This window comes from Mobula hypostoma, chromosome 8 (assembly GCF_963921235.1).
Source record: "Mobula hypostoma chromosome 8, sMobHyp1.1, whole genome shotgun sequence".
In the NCBI taxonomy this organism is placed as follows: domain Eukaryota; kingdom Metazoa; phylum Chordata; class Chondrichthyes; order Myliobatiformes; family Myliobatidae; genus Mobula; species Mobula hypostoma.
Window position 1 is genome coordinate 139,714,521 of NC_086104.1, and position 14,864 is coordinate 139,729,384.

The 14,864-nt window shown below is 45.0% G+C and overlaps 1 protein-coding gene across 1 annotated transcript in view; it reads right to left on the minus strand.

Moving 5' to 3' along the window:
• LOC134351006 (mitoferrin-1-like) overlaps positions 1-14,864 on the minus strand; it is a 51,669-nt gene that overhangs the window by 3,330 nt on the left and 33,475 nt on the right. Inside the window, exons 2-3 of the mRNA XM_063056963.1 lie at positions 6,520-6,748; positions 893-949 (exon numbers count right to left, since the gene is read on the minus strand). Of these exons, the coding sequence (XP_062913033.1) occupies positions 893-949; positions 6,520-6,748 (286 nt within the window). The remainder of the gene's footprint in view (positions 1-892; positions 950-6,519; positions 6,749-14,864) is intronic.

The window sequence follows — 14,864 nt, forward strand, 5'->3', positions numbered from 1 at the left end:
ATACTTAGCTTGGGGGGGGGGGGGGGTCCTCCTCATCCCTGAGAGGATTCTGTCAGATCTTGTTCTCCCTCACAGCTGCTTTGAAAACTGCAACCCCTCTACTCTTCTCAGCTCAGATCCAAAACTTTTAACTGCCTTGTCTCTCCTCCGCCCCCCCCCCAACAGATGCTGCACAATTAGCTGAGGTCTACCAGCATTTGCTGCTTTTCTTACAGATTCCAGCATCTGCAGTTTTGCTTTCCCTAATTCCTACCTTTGCCCAACCAAGTGCAGGCTACCTCCTCCCACCCTGGTGGTGCTCAGAGTGGAGTTGCAGTATCCTCCATTGTCTTTGATGTGACCGATGAGGTTCTGAGACCTGCCAAAGGGTAGCTTTCCACAAAACACCTTGCTACACTAACTCCAGCACTGCACAGATGGACCTGGTCAGTGGTTGTACACTTCAACAATTAACCTAACTGCATGTCTTTAGATTGAGGGGGGAAGCTGGAGCACCAGAGGAAACCCCTGCCAATGGGGAGAACATACAAGCAAGTGTGTAATTAGGCTCGTTGGACCTATTACAGAGCTGTATCTTTACATAAATCACTTCAGGAGCAGTAATATTGCAGGAGAGGGATGCTACCAATTAGGGGGCCTTGCAAAATCTCAATTACTTGTCAGCAAGAGCTCCTGGGCCAAGGTTAACTTGCAGAACCCAGACAGCAAAGCTTCTGGGAAGCACAGTAGCAAGTGGACCAGGCAACTTGTGGGTTGGGTGTAGGAGACAGGATACTACACTCACACTGAACACATTCATTTATAGATGACAGAGCCTCTGGTGTTGATGGAACACACTGGGAAGCAGAACGTGAAACGACCCCAACCCGCAGCTTCTTGCAGGAGCTTTTACCTTCAGCTGGCGTCATTACAGCGTCATGCAGCAGTGTTGCTGTGCCTCCGGCAATACCTGCAGAAGGAAAGGGAGACATCAGCAGGCTGGCTCTTGGCAATGCCAAAGACCCTTGGGATTTCAACACGGCCCAACTCAGTCAGCACCTTCAACAAGTAACACTGCAACTAAAGATCAGACACCTCACCCCCATCGACCAGAAAACAGGCAATGTCTGGGCACCGGGAGACTCTGGACAGCACGTCTACAGGCATGGCATGACGCCACATGGCAAGGTTTTGGAGCTTAAACAGCCACCAGCCCTGGCGTCTAGGAGAGACATGAGAAGCAGGAAGAAGGATAGATCCTTGAAATAATACATAACAGAGCAGAAGTCTTAAGCTGGGACTTCACTAGCTATCAACTTGATGTTTCACGAGAGAGGAGGCATGCAATGAAGGTGAGGGCTAGAGACAGGATCAATGAAGAGACTGCAACACAAACAATCAATGGGGACGCAAGGCATTTCGTGATCACGGGATGTCGCATGCAATTCACATCTAATGATGTGCTTTGAGGTACAATCAATCGATGCTGGAGAAGGAACTGATTGGACCTAGGCGAGTCTGGGAAACCAGTGAAAAGGTCGGTCGGGCTGTGTCACAATGCAGATTTATCTCTTAGCATCAGTTCTCCTGCAGAATTGTTCTCAGTGTATACTGGATTTCCCTGACTGCAATACCACACACACTCTAGTAATACTAGCTAGATTATGCACAATTGGTGAGTAGAGTTCACTGCACAGGACATTTAACCTAAGCAGTAAATCCCTGCCCAACATAGAAATTGTGGACACAGAGGCCATTGCAGAAACCAAACTTTACCCATGTGCAAATGATCAGATACATCTCAGCTCTCAATAAAACTTCACCAATTAAAGTCATAACATTTAACACCAAAGGCTGGGTGCTTAAAATGAATCTCAGGGTTATATATAGTAACATGAGTACTTTAATAAATTCACTTTGAACTTTGTTTAAAGAATTCCTCAGAAACCCAGCTTCAAATGTGGACCTAAGTAAGGCTCCCACGTTATAGCTGAATGTGAGATGATGAGAATGCAAAGATTAACCAAGTTGATTCCAAGGATAAGAGACTATCCAGTGAGAATAGCTGAAGCAGATGAAGCCTATATTTGAAGTTTAGAAAAATGAAACAATCTCATTGAAACATCCAAGGATTTCTTTTGCAGGAGTTGATAGGCAAGATGTAGGGATGATACTGGAGTAACTAGGATCAGGGGTTAATAATCCCAAAATAATGAAGCAGCCATTCAGGTCTGAGCCAAGAGAAAATTACATCAGTCAGAGGCTATGCTGGCTTAGCTGCTGTGTTCAATACTGATATATGCTTGGACTTAAGGAATCAAGGGATTTAGGACAAGCAGTTAGGGACATAAATGTAATATTGGCTGAATAATACCTATTATAACGAACAAACTGAACAGTAACAGGTACGGGCCAATTGGACTCTTATGCCTGCTCTTGTAAACAATGATTAATGCAAAGTTAACAATCCACCTATACTTAATGAATAATAGAACAGACAACTGGGTTAAGATGTTTATACCTGGTTTCATATGTACTTTTGCTCTAGATATTATCCAGTCATAATGTTTTGCCCATTTTTAGAGATTTTTCTATCCAAACTGCTTGTGGCATTTCCTGCATTAAAATGCAATGTTTTAATTTCAGGTTTATTCCCTTCCTACCGATATCCCTGACTCCATTTTGACCCCCTTGGTTCAGTCACTTCCTACCTATATTCATGACTTCATATGCTCTCCAATACTTTCATAACTTTTCAGCTCCCTGGCCCTTCATGAAAATGAGGCAGTCAGGATAAACCAGTCCTATACATTTCCACCCCCATCGAGGCCTTGAAGCCCTCTGCTTTTGACAACAGACCCAACCAGTTCCCCTCCACTACCACCATCCTGCCTGGCAGAACTGGTCCTCAATTTTTCTTTTGGCTCCTCCCTCTTTCTCAAAAAATGGTGTAGTGACGGGCACTCACATGGGCTCCAGCTACGCCTGACTTTTTGACTGCTATGTGGAGCAGTTCCAAGACTACACTGGTAATGCTCTCCAACTTTTCCTCCACTACACTGACGACTACACTGGTGCTGCTTTCTGCACCCACGCAGAACTCAATTTCATCAAGCTTATTCAAATTTACTTGTTCCATCTCTGACAACTCTCCCCTTTCTTAATCTCAGGAGACAGACTATCCACTGACGTCTTTCACAAGCCTACTGAATCTCAGTTTTCTTGACTGCACCTCTTCCTCTTCCCACCATGTCAGTTGTAAAAAATACTATTTCCTTCCGAGTTCCTCTGACTGACACATCTATTCCCAGGATGAGACTTTCCATTCTGGAACATCTGAGTGAGATGTCCTCCTCCCTCCACCGCCAAAGAACGCAGTTTTCTCTCCACCGCCATCAATGTTGTCCTCATCCACACCTCCTCCGTCTATCCTCACCTATTCCTCTGCACAACACACCAAGAGTCACCATATTCAACATATGATTCTCTGTAGCCTCCACCATCTAGCACTGCGATCCTTCCCTGCCCCCGCCCCCAGGGTTTCAGTCGGAAAGACTGTGACTCCCTTGTTCACTTGTCCCTACTTATGAACTCTTTCCCGACACCTCCCTAGCAATTGGGACAAGAGCTGCACATGCCACTGGACACCCCCCCCCCCCCCGCCACCACCACCACCATTCAGGGCCTCCAACAACTCTTCCAGGGGAGGTGACATTTCACCTACCGGTCTACATCAGTGAGAGAGCTGCCTTGTCAAACACTTTCACTCTGTCCTCCAAAAGGAAGGCTATCTGGTGGCCACGCATTCCATTTTCCATTCTGGTTACTCTCTTACCCCTTTCCCTTCTCCTCACCACACTCTGGTTCCCATCCGACTTTCCTTTCTTCTATGGTCCACTGTCCTCTTCTATTAGACTCCTCCCTTCAGTCCTTTACCTCACTACCTATCCCCTCCCAGCTTCTTCATCCCCTCTTCAGCATAACCTCTTGTTTTTCTTCCCTCCCCCCTTTGTTTTCCCTCATTCCCATGGCCCCCTCACCCATTCTCTTCCCCTCTTCCACTCTCACTATCTTTCCATCACCTCTCTCTGGTTTCTCAACCTCTTCCTTTTATTCCATGGCCCACCATCTTCCCCTGTCCTCATTCCATGGCCCACCGTCCTCCCCGTCCTCATTCCATGGTCCACCATCCTCCCCTATCCTTATTCCATGGTCCACCATCCTCTCCTATCCTTATTCCTTATCCTTCAATATTGTGCATTCTCCAACTATTAACTCCCAGCTTCTCACATTATTCTCTTTCATCCCCTTCACCTACCTACCTTGTCCCCCTCTCCTAAACTCGCCCATTACCCTGCAACTCTTCCCACCCTACCTCATTATTCTGTTTTTTGCCCTCTTTTCCCAGTCCTGATGAAGGGTCTCAGCCTGAAATGTCAACTTTTCATTTCCCTCCATAAAAGCTGCCTGATCTGCTGACTTCCTCCAGCATTTTGTGTCTTGTCCACCACAAGTCAAAACATTCACCGATATGACTGAAAGACTGAACAATGACAGAGCTTCGTAGTCCTCAGCTGCCACGCAGCCAAGCTCAGAGCTGGAACTTTCTGTTTACACAAACAAGGTCACGGCTTCAAAACTTATTCTCAGGACTCTTGAATGATCACACAATTGTTGGGGATGCCACAGTTTGGTTAACATGTTAAACCAAGACTTCACCTGCTCTGAGGACAAACAGCACGTTAGCTCAATTTCAAAGTGTAGCATAAGTTATTAAAATACGTATTCAGAAATATCAAAGTTTATTTAACAAGCAAGTCATTAAGGTCTGGAACCCGCACCCAGGGTAATAAATTAAGCTGATTAAAATGCAATGTGTAAAATTGAGCTGGGTGAGAATTTGAAAGGAAGTACAATTCAGGACTGTGAGCAGTGGGTTAAGCAAGGCTGCTCTTGAATGCCACCATGGTCTTGTGTACTGAATAGTCTTTCACACTAACCTTGTTTGACTCTTTAGGCCACGAGTGAAATTTGGATTTACAGTGGTTGAGAATAAAATCACATTTAGTCTACAGAGAGCACACAAAGGCAGGTCTCTTACCCTTAAAGACATTTATGAAGGGCATTTTTTTTTTTCCCCTCAAAAAGAAAGCCAAGTCAATTACATGGAGAGAAAAGGTAGAGGTCACATTCCCAAACTATCTGAACCTGTAGGCTTGCCAGATGATTTGTTCAGTAGGATATCCAGTATACCTCCCATCGTGATGTGGAGGACCTGTTCATTGTACAAATAGATGTCTGCACTGTCGCTGTATCTCAATGATTGGGATATTGAGACTCTGTAAAATGTTTTGCTCAGTTTTCTTACGCCAGTGCGACAATTATAATGCAAAGATCCAAATAATGAGCTGCTGCCAGGAGCAACAATGTTTACAAAAACCCAAACGCTCAATCAATATTTTGACCTAACAATATCCCAGTCCAGCCTTGGCTTTGGTGCACCATTACACCATTCCACCGTCCTAAAGGAAATGGGAAAATAAATCAGGAGGAAAAAAGCGGAAAGCCACGGTAGTCTTCGCTGAGTTATTTAGGTGCGACTGAGTTCAAGGCTGCTGGCAGCAATCACAGACTTCATGGCAGCTTCAAGCACTTAACTTCCTTCTGTGAATTTCTAGTTATACATTCATCTTTGCTCACCTGGAAGCTTATGACCCACTTGGACTTGGCAGTGTTTCCTTATTGCCCTCTGAGACAGCACCACAGAGGTGTGGGATCCAATTCCTAGTCACACCTCAAAAGGAGACAGCTGCCCAGCCTAGAATGAAGATGCAACGCGGGAGGGCACCATCAGGTGTAAACTTGACTACGAGGGAAGCCAGGAATTGGCAGGAGAGCTTTACTGTGTTAAAATTCCCTGCCTTATTGACTGTACGAGCTGGCTCACGGTAACATACAGCCTGCATCTATTTCATTACTAAACTAGTTCTTTGTTGGAGTCATAAATATTGCTTCACTGCTCTTTCAGACCCAATTTAGAAGGTGGTTGTCTCAGTTACTTACCAGTCACCTTGACTGGTAAACTGCCCTCTAAATTAAATTTAATGGGAAAGTTTCAATGGTTAAACCAATTAATCTGTAGTAATAGTGTTATGAACCTCATCCCATTCACTTAGAACTGAGTCAGAATGATCAAGCTGATTAGATACTGCCACCTAGAGGTCACATATGATGGCTCTGGAGTAGAACGCTCAGAGCCCTTTAAATGTGGCAAATTCAAGAAACCTAGGCATCACTTAATTCCCAGAAGCTCAAACAGGAACAGTGCTTTTAACAGGGAGACAAGGGACAAGTTGTTTGTTCCACCCAAAGAAACAATTATGTTAAATAAAGCAGACATCGCTACCCAACAGACAAGCATGCAACAGACAACTATTTTAGAGAAGCTTACAGTCGCCGGCTGATTTAAGTACAAGAGCTGAGCCAGGATTGCAGCAGATTGTTAGAGAACAGAATTCATCGGACTTAATTGTCAAATACCGTTTGCCAAGTGACTATTGCCACCGTGACTGATGGCGTCACTTAAAGTCCTTTTCATTTTCTCATAGCAGGCAAAGTACAAAGCGTGGGCAGGGCCCGCACCGACCACCATCGCATTCAGTCCTCGCAAAGGTCTCCAGGCACCTTCCGTGTGGATTATCCTCAGAAGACCATCAAATACATTCCTGTATTGTGCCTTGGGATCAGGCTGTAAACTCTGCATGCGTGTCTGTGTAGGGGGGAAAAAAAACAAAAAGGTGAGATGAGAGGGTGTCTTGGGGCAGTTCTTCACTGCTGAGTCTCCCCAACCTGTGAACTGTACCAGGTCAAGGAGGGGTAGAACAACAAGTGCCAGGAGGGAGATCAGTGGGGAGCGACGAACAGACAAGGGAGTCACGTAGGGAGCGATCCCTCCGGAAAGTAGAAGTGAGGGGAAGAGGGAAAGATGTGCTTGGTGGTGGGATCCCGTTGGAGGTGGTGGAATACTAGGGATCACTCTATATGTGACTCACTTGTCCATTTGTCCCTCCCCACTGATCTTCCTCCTGGCACTTTGCAAGCAGACCAAGTGCTACACCTACGCCTATACCTCCTCCCTCACTAGCATTCAGGGTCCTAAACAATCCTTTCAGGTAAGGTGACACTTCACCTGTGAGTCTGTTGGGGTCATTTACTGTTTTTGGTGCTCCCGGTGTGGCCTCCTGCACATCGGTGAGACCTGACAGATTGGGAGACCGTTTCACCAAGCATCTATTACGCTCCATCAGCCAGAAGAAGCAGGATCTCCCAGAGGTCACCCAGTTTAATTCCACTTCCCATTCCTATACGTCCGTCCATTGCCTCCTCCACTGTCCTGATGAGGCCACACGAGGCTGGAGGAACAACACCTTGTATTCCGTTTGGGTAGCCTCCAACCTGATGCCATGAACGTCGATTTCTCAAACTTCCTGTAATTCCCCCCAACTCCCTCCCCGCTTCTCCATTTCCCATCCCCCTTTACCCCTCTCACCTCGTCTCACGAATCAACTTCCCAGCTCTTTATTTCATCCCTCCCCCTCCAGGCTTCAGCTATCAGTGGTGGTTCTCTCTCCCCTCCCCCCATCTTTTAAATCAGCTCAGCCTTTTTTCACCAGTCCTGCCGAAGGGTTCAGCCCGAAACATTGACTGTAATTTTTTCTCCCCCATACATGCTACCTGGCCTGCTGAATTCCATTATCATATTGCTGTTTGTTGCAGCCAGATTGACCAATACCTCTGAATATAGCCCTGAGTACAAGCCAATTCGGTTGCAAGGTGCTAAGCGACAACCTGCAAGCTCCAAAACATGCCACACAAGGTGCCTTTATAAATCCCCCAGCTACACCCATCTGTGAAACATGCCCAACTGGTCTTAATGATGCTCTCGTCCACAGTAGCCAATTTGTTATGCTCAATGTTGCAATTCACTAGTTATTTACTTTTAATACAATAGAATCCAGTTAATTGGGACCCATCTGGGCCAGTACATTTACATCCAATTAAACTGCTGCCCCAAGCAACATGCAAATAGTCAAGGTATATAAAAAGGGCAAACTACTATTTAATTGGGAAATAAATTATATGTTTAAATGAAATACAGAACAAACTAGAACACTACCGATAGTACTGGCAGCTGTACGTTATATCTGAATCACAGGAAACCAGCACGGGAGAGTTTTTAAAAAGTGGAAAAGTCATGCATTGAGGTAGTTCACTCTTTCAACTCAGAAGTCCTGGTCCAGTGGTATGAGTAAACTTCACAACTTGGGTCTTCGCTGGATGCACTGGATGACCATGTTCCTAGTCATGCTGTTTGCTCTTCACATAGTGTTGCAGATCCGCCTTCCTGGTCGTTGTATCTCACTGTAGATCTCATTCACTCAGTCACCTGGAGCTGACTTCACATGCTACGGCAGGGATGTCCCCCATCTCATCGGGGTATCTACACTCGCCTGGTTTAACCTACCTGGTGTAACAACAGACAAAATGCTGGAGGAACGCAGGTCAGGCAGCATCTATGGAAATTAATAAACAGTCAACATTTTGGGCCGAGATACTTCATCAGTCACCGTCACATGCAAATACCTACTTGGAGCCACAGATGAGAGCTGAGTGTCCAGTGGGGACCAAAGGTAACAGTCAAGATGATTGATAATTCAGGTTCTTCATATTCGTAACTTGAAGTAGCATCGGAGGGCGGAGCGAAGTTAAGATGGTGCTAAACCCCAACTCCTTTGCTTGCATCTTCGGAAACAGCTCTATTTCTACCTTTGATATCTTTTTTCCCTTTCCAAGGTTCTTTTGAAGACTGACCTGGAGTTGCACTGACTTCGGTTCTTTGCGGGAACGGGACCCTGTTCTCAGGACCTCACGACCGGACACTTTTTGATATGCCAAGGACACAGCCTAGAAGACTAGCACGTCTTCAGGGTGCTGGACTTTTGTGGCTCTGGAGACAGGCTGATTCAAGGTCAGTGCCCCCAACTGAGGTGTCGCGGGAGAACACGGAACATCTGGAGCGGTGCGTCCAGAGCGGATTCTCTGGGCACAGAGCTCGGAAAAAGCAACGCAACGGACTTAACATCATAAATTGGCGAGTTGTTTGTTATGTCTCCCCTCTCCTTATGAAACAGGGACACCTCTTTTTCCCTTATTAGGGAGAGAGTGCCTGTGGTACGTCGAATTACTGGGTGCACGAGTAGTCTTTAGGGGTACTGTAAGTCTGTCTTTATTGATGCTTTGCTGCATGCTTGAGTACTCGGTGGAGGGCGCTGATGCTTTTATGCTCGTGGGGGAAGGAGGGTTCACCGCTTTGCTGCTGCTTATCCGTGGGAGGGGGGAGCTGGGGAGGGGCTTTGGGGTTCTAATGCTTTAACTGTCACTCATTCTTTGGGGCACTCCTCTGTTTTCGTGGATGTTTGTGAAGAAAAAGAATTTCAGGATGTATATTGTATACATTTCTCTGACATTAAATGTACCCATCGAACCTACCCATTTCATTTTCACTCCCAGCCATTTCTGGCATTTCCAAGCCTGAAGGCTTAGACTGCAGTGAGCAAAACAGTTCTGAATTGTCTTGCTGATTTTTTTCTTGTCAATTATCAGTGGCAAAAGTCCCTGCTTTTTGAACACAATCGCACACAACTGACACTATTTAAAAACTGCTCATTCTAAGCATGGTGTTGCATCTAACGGCCACATGACTGACTAGTTAGAAACTGTTCAGCAACAGCCTTCTGCCCCAATTAAGTAGCACAGTGTCCAAATAAAGGAAAGGAATCCCAGCTATTTGCTATATTAGTTTCCATTCATTAAGAGTTGCCCCAAAATAAGTGGCTGCCCTGATAAACCGATGACCAATTAACTAGAATCTACCCTGCATAATTCTTTATTCTTAATATTGTTGAATGCTTTTTTGTTGCTTGACACACCCTAACACATCACAGCAAATTCCTAATACATGTACAGTATATGATTAAAGTTGATCCTTGATAATTCCACATGTCCATAGTTATCAGCTCAACAGATGGTGTGTCCATACTAAACACACTCCGAGGAGCAAGGGACAATTGAGCAAAGATGTTCAACATCATTTTCACCAATAACACTCACACCAGTGTTCTGATTTTCAGACCTGATGGACGCAGAGAGAAATGCTTGCTGTCAAACATTCATGCATTTGTTGCATGCCTACAGCCCAACCAAGTTCCGGAGCAATCAAGTCAACCCCCAACGATCCGCAGGACAGAGGGGTCATTGAGCCCAAACAGTTGGGACTAGCAATTTAAGGTTCACACATCCTGCTCCTGATCTTTAACTTGCACAATCAATACATCCCTGTAATCTGGGCTCACCCCCACCAATGCAATTATCCAGTCTCTCCTATTCACTTCAAACCCAGCAAAACAAGTTCCACCTTCATACCACTGCAAAGGTGGTATTGGAACTGAGCTTTGCTCAGTGCTGTCTTACATTGGGAATATTCTATAGTCGAGGTCGCTAACTGTGGTCTTCCACCAGTGTGTCTATCAAAACCCTTCACAAGTTCAAGCCCTTTGATTCAATCACCTCACTGCCATCTCTCATCAGGAGAGAAGAGTTTATTCATGGTATTCATGATTTGAAAGCAGGGTTTACAGATGAGGGCGATTCATTCAACAAGAGGCAAGATTTTTCTGCCCACAAAGGAATATTATTGGATAATAAACATGAAGTCATAAAGGAGATGTATAACAACACTCGGATAAACAGTCACTCTGAACTGCAGCCTCACAAACTCTCCAGCGCAAGTTGCAGCAGAGAGGTGTGGGGTGAAGGCCAGGTGATTTCTCTAAGCTCATGTCTGGATCTGTCGCAGAGCAGTTGTTAGGGATGGATTGCTTACTTAGCAACTTCATGAACAGAACATCATGCACCTGCTAGTCAGACATTTTGCCTTTCATGATCTTGCAAGTACCCTGCTCTTAAAGCAGTGGAAATCCAATCAACAGTGAACCAAACATGAAGAAAATATTTCACTTTGGATTTAGTCCATTTTCATTGACAATTATAACAGAACCTCCTGCCAGATGTGGAAGCCCTAGAATTGATTAATGGGTTTGTCTTTTAACTCCCCTTAAGACTTGGATATTCCACTGATGTACACTTTAACAATTGCAAATCACGTTATGTATCCAGGTTAACCACCTTGGTGAGGACCATGAAAAGGTATAGTCAACCCCACTTGGAGTAGTGTTCAGTTCTGGTCACCTCACTACAGGAAGGATGTGGATATAGAGAGTGCAGAGGAGATTTACAAGCATGTTATCTGGATTAGAGAGCCTGCCTTATGAGAATAAGCTGAGTAAACTTGGCCTTTTCTCCTTAGAGTGACGGAGGATGAGAGGTGACTTGATAGAGGTGTACAAGATGATGAGAGGCATTGATCGGGCGGCAAGCAAGATACTTTTTTTCCCCAAGGTTGAACTGGTTAACACGAGGAGACAGTTTTAAGGTGCTTGGAAGTAGCTACAAGGGGGATGTCAGAGGTAAGTTTTTTTAAAAATATAAACACACTGGAATGCACTGCCAGCAACAGTGGTAGAGGTACTTAGGGTATTTTAAGAGACTCTTAGATAGGTACATGGAGCTCAGAAAAATAGAGGGTTATGTGGTAGGTAATTCTAGGCAGTTTCTAGTGTAGGTTACATGGTTGGCACAACATTGTGGGCCAAAGGGCCTGTAATGTGCTGTGAATTTCTATGATTCTATGAATAAGGAAGGTGGAGAAGCATTCACAGGGCTGCTCTGAATCGGTCAACTAGGACCATCCGCAGGGATTCATCTTTGGGTCTTTGCGTCACCAACTTCAAGAATTACATGAACAAGTTTGCGCTTTCAAACCAGAAGCCCTGGATGAAGCAGGAGATTTGCAGTCTGTTGAGAGCTAGATCCCTGGCATTCAAGACTGGCGACCCAGATCCCTACAGGTAGTCTAGGTACATCATACTGAGGGCAATTGCGAGAGCGAAAAGGCAATTCTGTGTGGTTACAGGCAATTTGATGCATGAGAGGGTATGCATACTATTATTTTCAACAAGGCGAAACCTAACTGCATAAATGGCAGATGCCTCGCTCTCTGCCGAGGTCAACACCATTCATGCACATGTTGAAAGGGAGAATAAAACTACATCTGTGCGAATCTCCACAGCACCTGGCAACGCTGTCATCTGTCGCAGAAGTCAACGTCAGAACATCCTTCAGGAGGGTGAACCCTCTCATGGTATCAGACATCAGTGAGGTACTTGAAAACCTGCGCCAACCAACTGACTGGAGCATACAAGGACATCCTTAATCTCCTATTGCTGCAGTCACAGGTTCTCACCTGCTTCAGAAAGGGCATTAATGATACCAGTGCCAAAGCAGGGTGAGCCACCTCAAAAACTATTGCCCAGTACTGCGATGAAGTACTTAGAGAGGTTAATTATAAATAGAATTAACTCCTGCCTGAGGAGGACCTAGATCTGCTGCAATTTGCCTACCACAAGTCTACAGTGGACACAATCTCATTGGCTCTCCACTAAGCTTTGGAGAACCTGGACCATAGCACACCCCTGGTCTAATGTGTGCTGTTGTCCCAATGCTGCAAAGCCGAGTGGAGAGCCAGTGAGATTGCGTCTGCTGTAGACCTGCTGTCGCAGTAAGCATTAGGCCTATGTTTATCAATTACAGCTCAGCGTTCAACACCATCACTCACTCTACTTATTAACAAGCTCCATACCTCCCTCTGCAATTGGATCCTTGACGTCCTCTTCCAGGGACTACTGCCAGTGCGGATCAGAAATAACACCTCCTCCACACTGATAGTCAGCAACAGAGCAGTTCAAGGATGTGTGCTTAATCCACCACTCTACTTTCTCTACACTCATTACTGTGTGGTGGCGCACAACCCAAACAGCATCTACAAATTCGCCAGTGACACCACTATCGGCAGAAGCTCGGATGGTGACAAGGAGGCGTACAGGAGTAAAATAGATCGGTTGATTGAGAGGTGTCACAACAATAACCTTGCACTCAGTTTCGGCACAAGCAAGGAATCGATTGTGGACTTCAGGAAGAGGAAATCAGGAGAACACACATCAGTCCTCATTGAGGGGTCACACTGGTGGAATTGCTGAGCAGTTTCATGTTCCTGGGCATCAGCATCTCAGAAGATTTATCCCGGGCCGAACAAATTGATGCAATCACAAAGGCGGCAAACCAACTATACTTCACTACGAGCTTGTGGAGATTTGCTATCTCACCAAAGTACATTGGGTAAATCAGCCCCTGCCACGGAGGTTCCAATGCAGAGGATCGAAGGAGGCTGCAAAGGGTTGTAGTCAATCAGTTCCTTCATGGGTGCAGCCCTCCCACCCACCTTTGAGAGGCAGTGCCTCAAGAAAGCAGCATCATTAAGGACCATCATCTGGGACATGCCCTCCCAGTAGAGAGGAGGAACAGACACCTAAAGATGAACACTCAATATTTTTCTTGCTCTCAACCTTGCTATTACTCTTTTGTACTTATATATTCATTTCTTGTAATTATTAAGTCTTGCATTCTACTACTGCCACAAAGCAACAAATTTAATGACATCAGTGATAATAAACCTGATTCACCACCCAGGGTTAAGATCAATCCAATGCTCACAACGGCATTCCAAAGTTTGATATTGGGAACACTGACTGCACTCTACACATTTTGCCCCACTGGCCAGACTCCCACCTCTCACACTCCACAGATTTCACACATCTAGAACTGTACTTCTCACATCCTAATTTGGTGATCCCATTCCCTATCCTCAATTGTCTGCTGGTTGAGTCATACATGAAAATTCTCACCTTCCCTAAATTTGTTGCTCCGTCTCCATTCCCCAATCCAAGATTTCATAACTCCTCCATTTCAGCCTTGCTTTCACTGTTGTAAATGATTCCATCATTGGTAACCTTACCTTCAGCTTCCTTGGACTCAATACTCCAGAATTCACTCCCCAAATATTTTCATTACTCCTCCCTCATGAACGCTAGAAAAAAAATCCAAAGCAACACACGCAACGTGCTGGAGGAACTCAACAGGTCAAGCAGCATCTTTGGAAAAGAGTAAACAGTCAGTGGTGGTGGTCCTAATGACAGGTACCTGCCTGAAACGTTGACTGTTTACTCTGGTCCACAGATGCTGCCTGGCCTGCTGAGTTCCTCGAACGTGGTTTGTGTCACTCCTAATGAGGATTTTTGCCTAGGTGTTTGGCCATTTGCCCCTAAATCTGTACCTCAGCAGCTATATGAATCATTTTCTAAGCAATGTTCCCATGAAATGCATCAATATCAAAAGAACATGAAATGCATATGCTGCTACTGACCAAGCACAATAATTATCTTTCAAACTTAATACAGATTTGTCTGCAAGGAAGACCAGGTCTTCATCAGAAGCATTAGACCACAGTCACTGAAAGCTTAGATAAATTTATTAAGCTAAAAGTTTACACAAACCCTACTGAGAAAAGAACAGAACCTTTCTCCAGAGTGGCCTAAAACATCAGGTTAACTATTGAACTAATTGTCTTCACTTGGTTTTGATGGGGAAGTGTTAGAGGATATAATTGGCTTTAATATGAACTTTAAACCAGGAATTACTGAGGTTGAGAATTATAAACCTTGCCTTTCAAAGTTTAAAGTACATTCATTATCAAAGTATGCATAGTATATTTAACCTTGAGATTTGTCTCCTTACAGGCAGCCACAAAACAAAGAAACCCATTAAGGGTAGATAGCAGATTTGCTTGTTGCCAATAAGGTATCGCTATATTA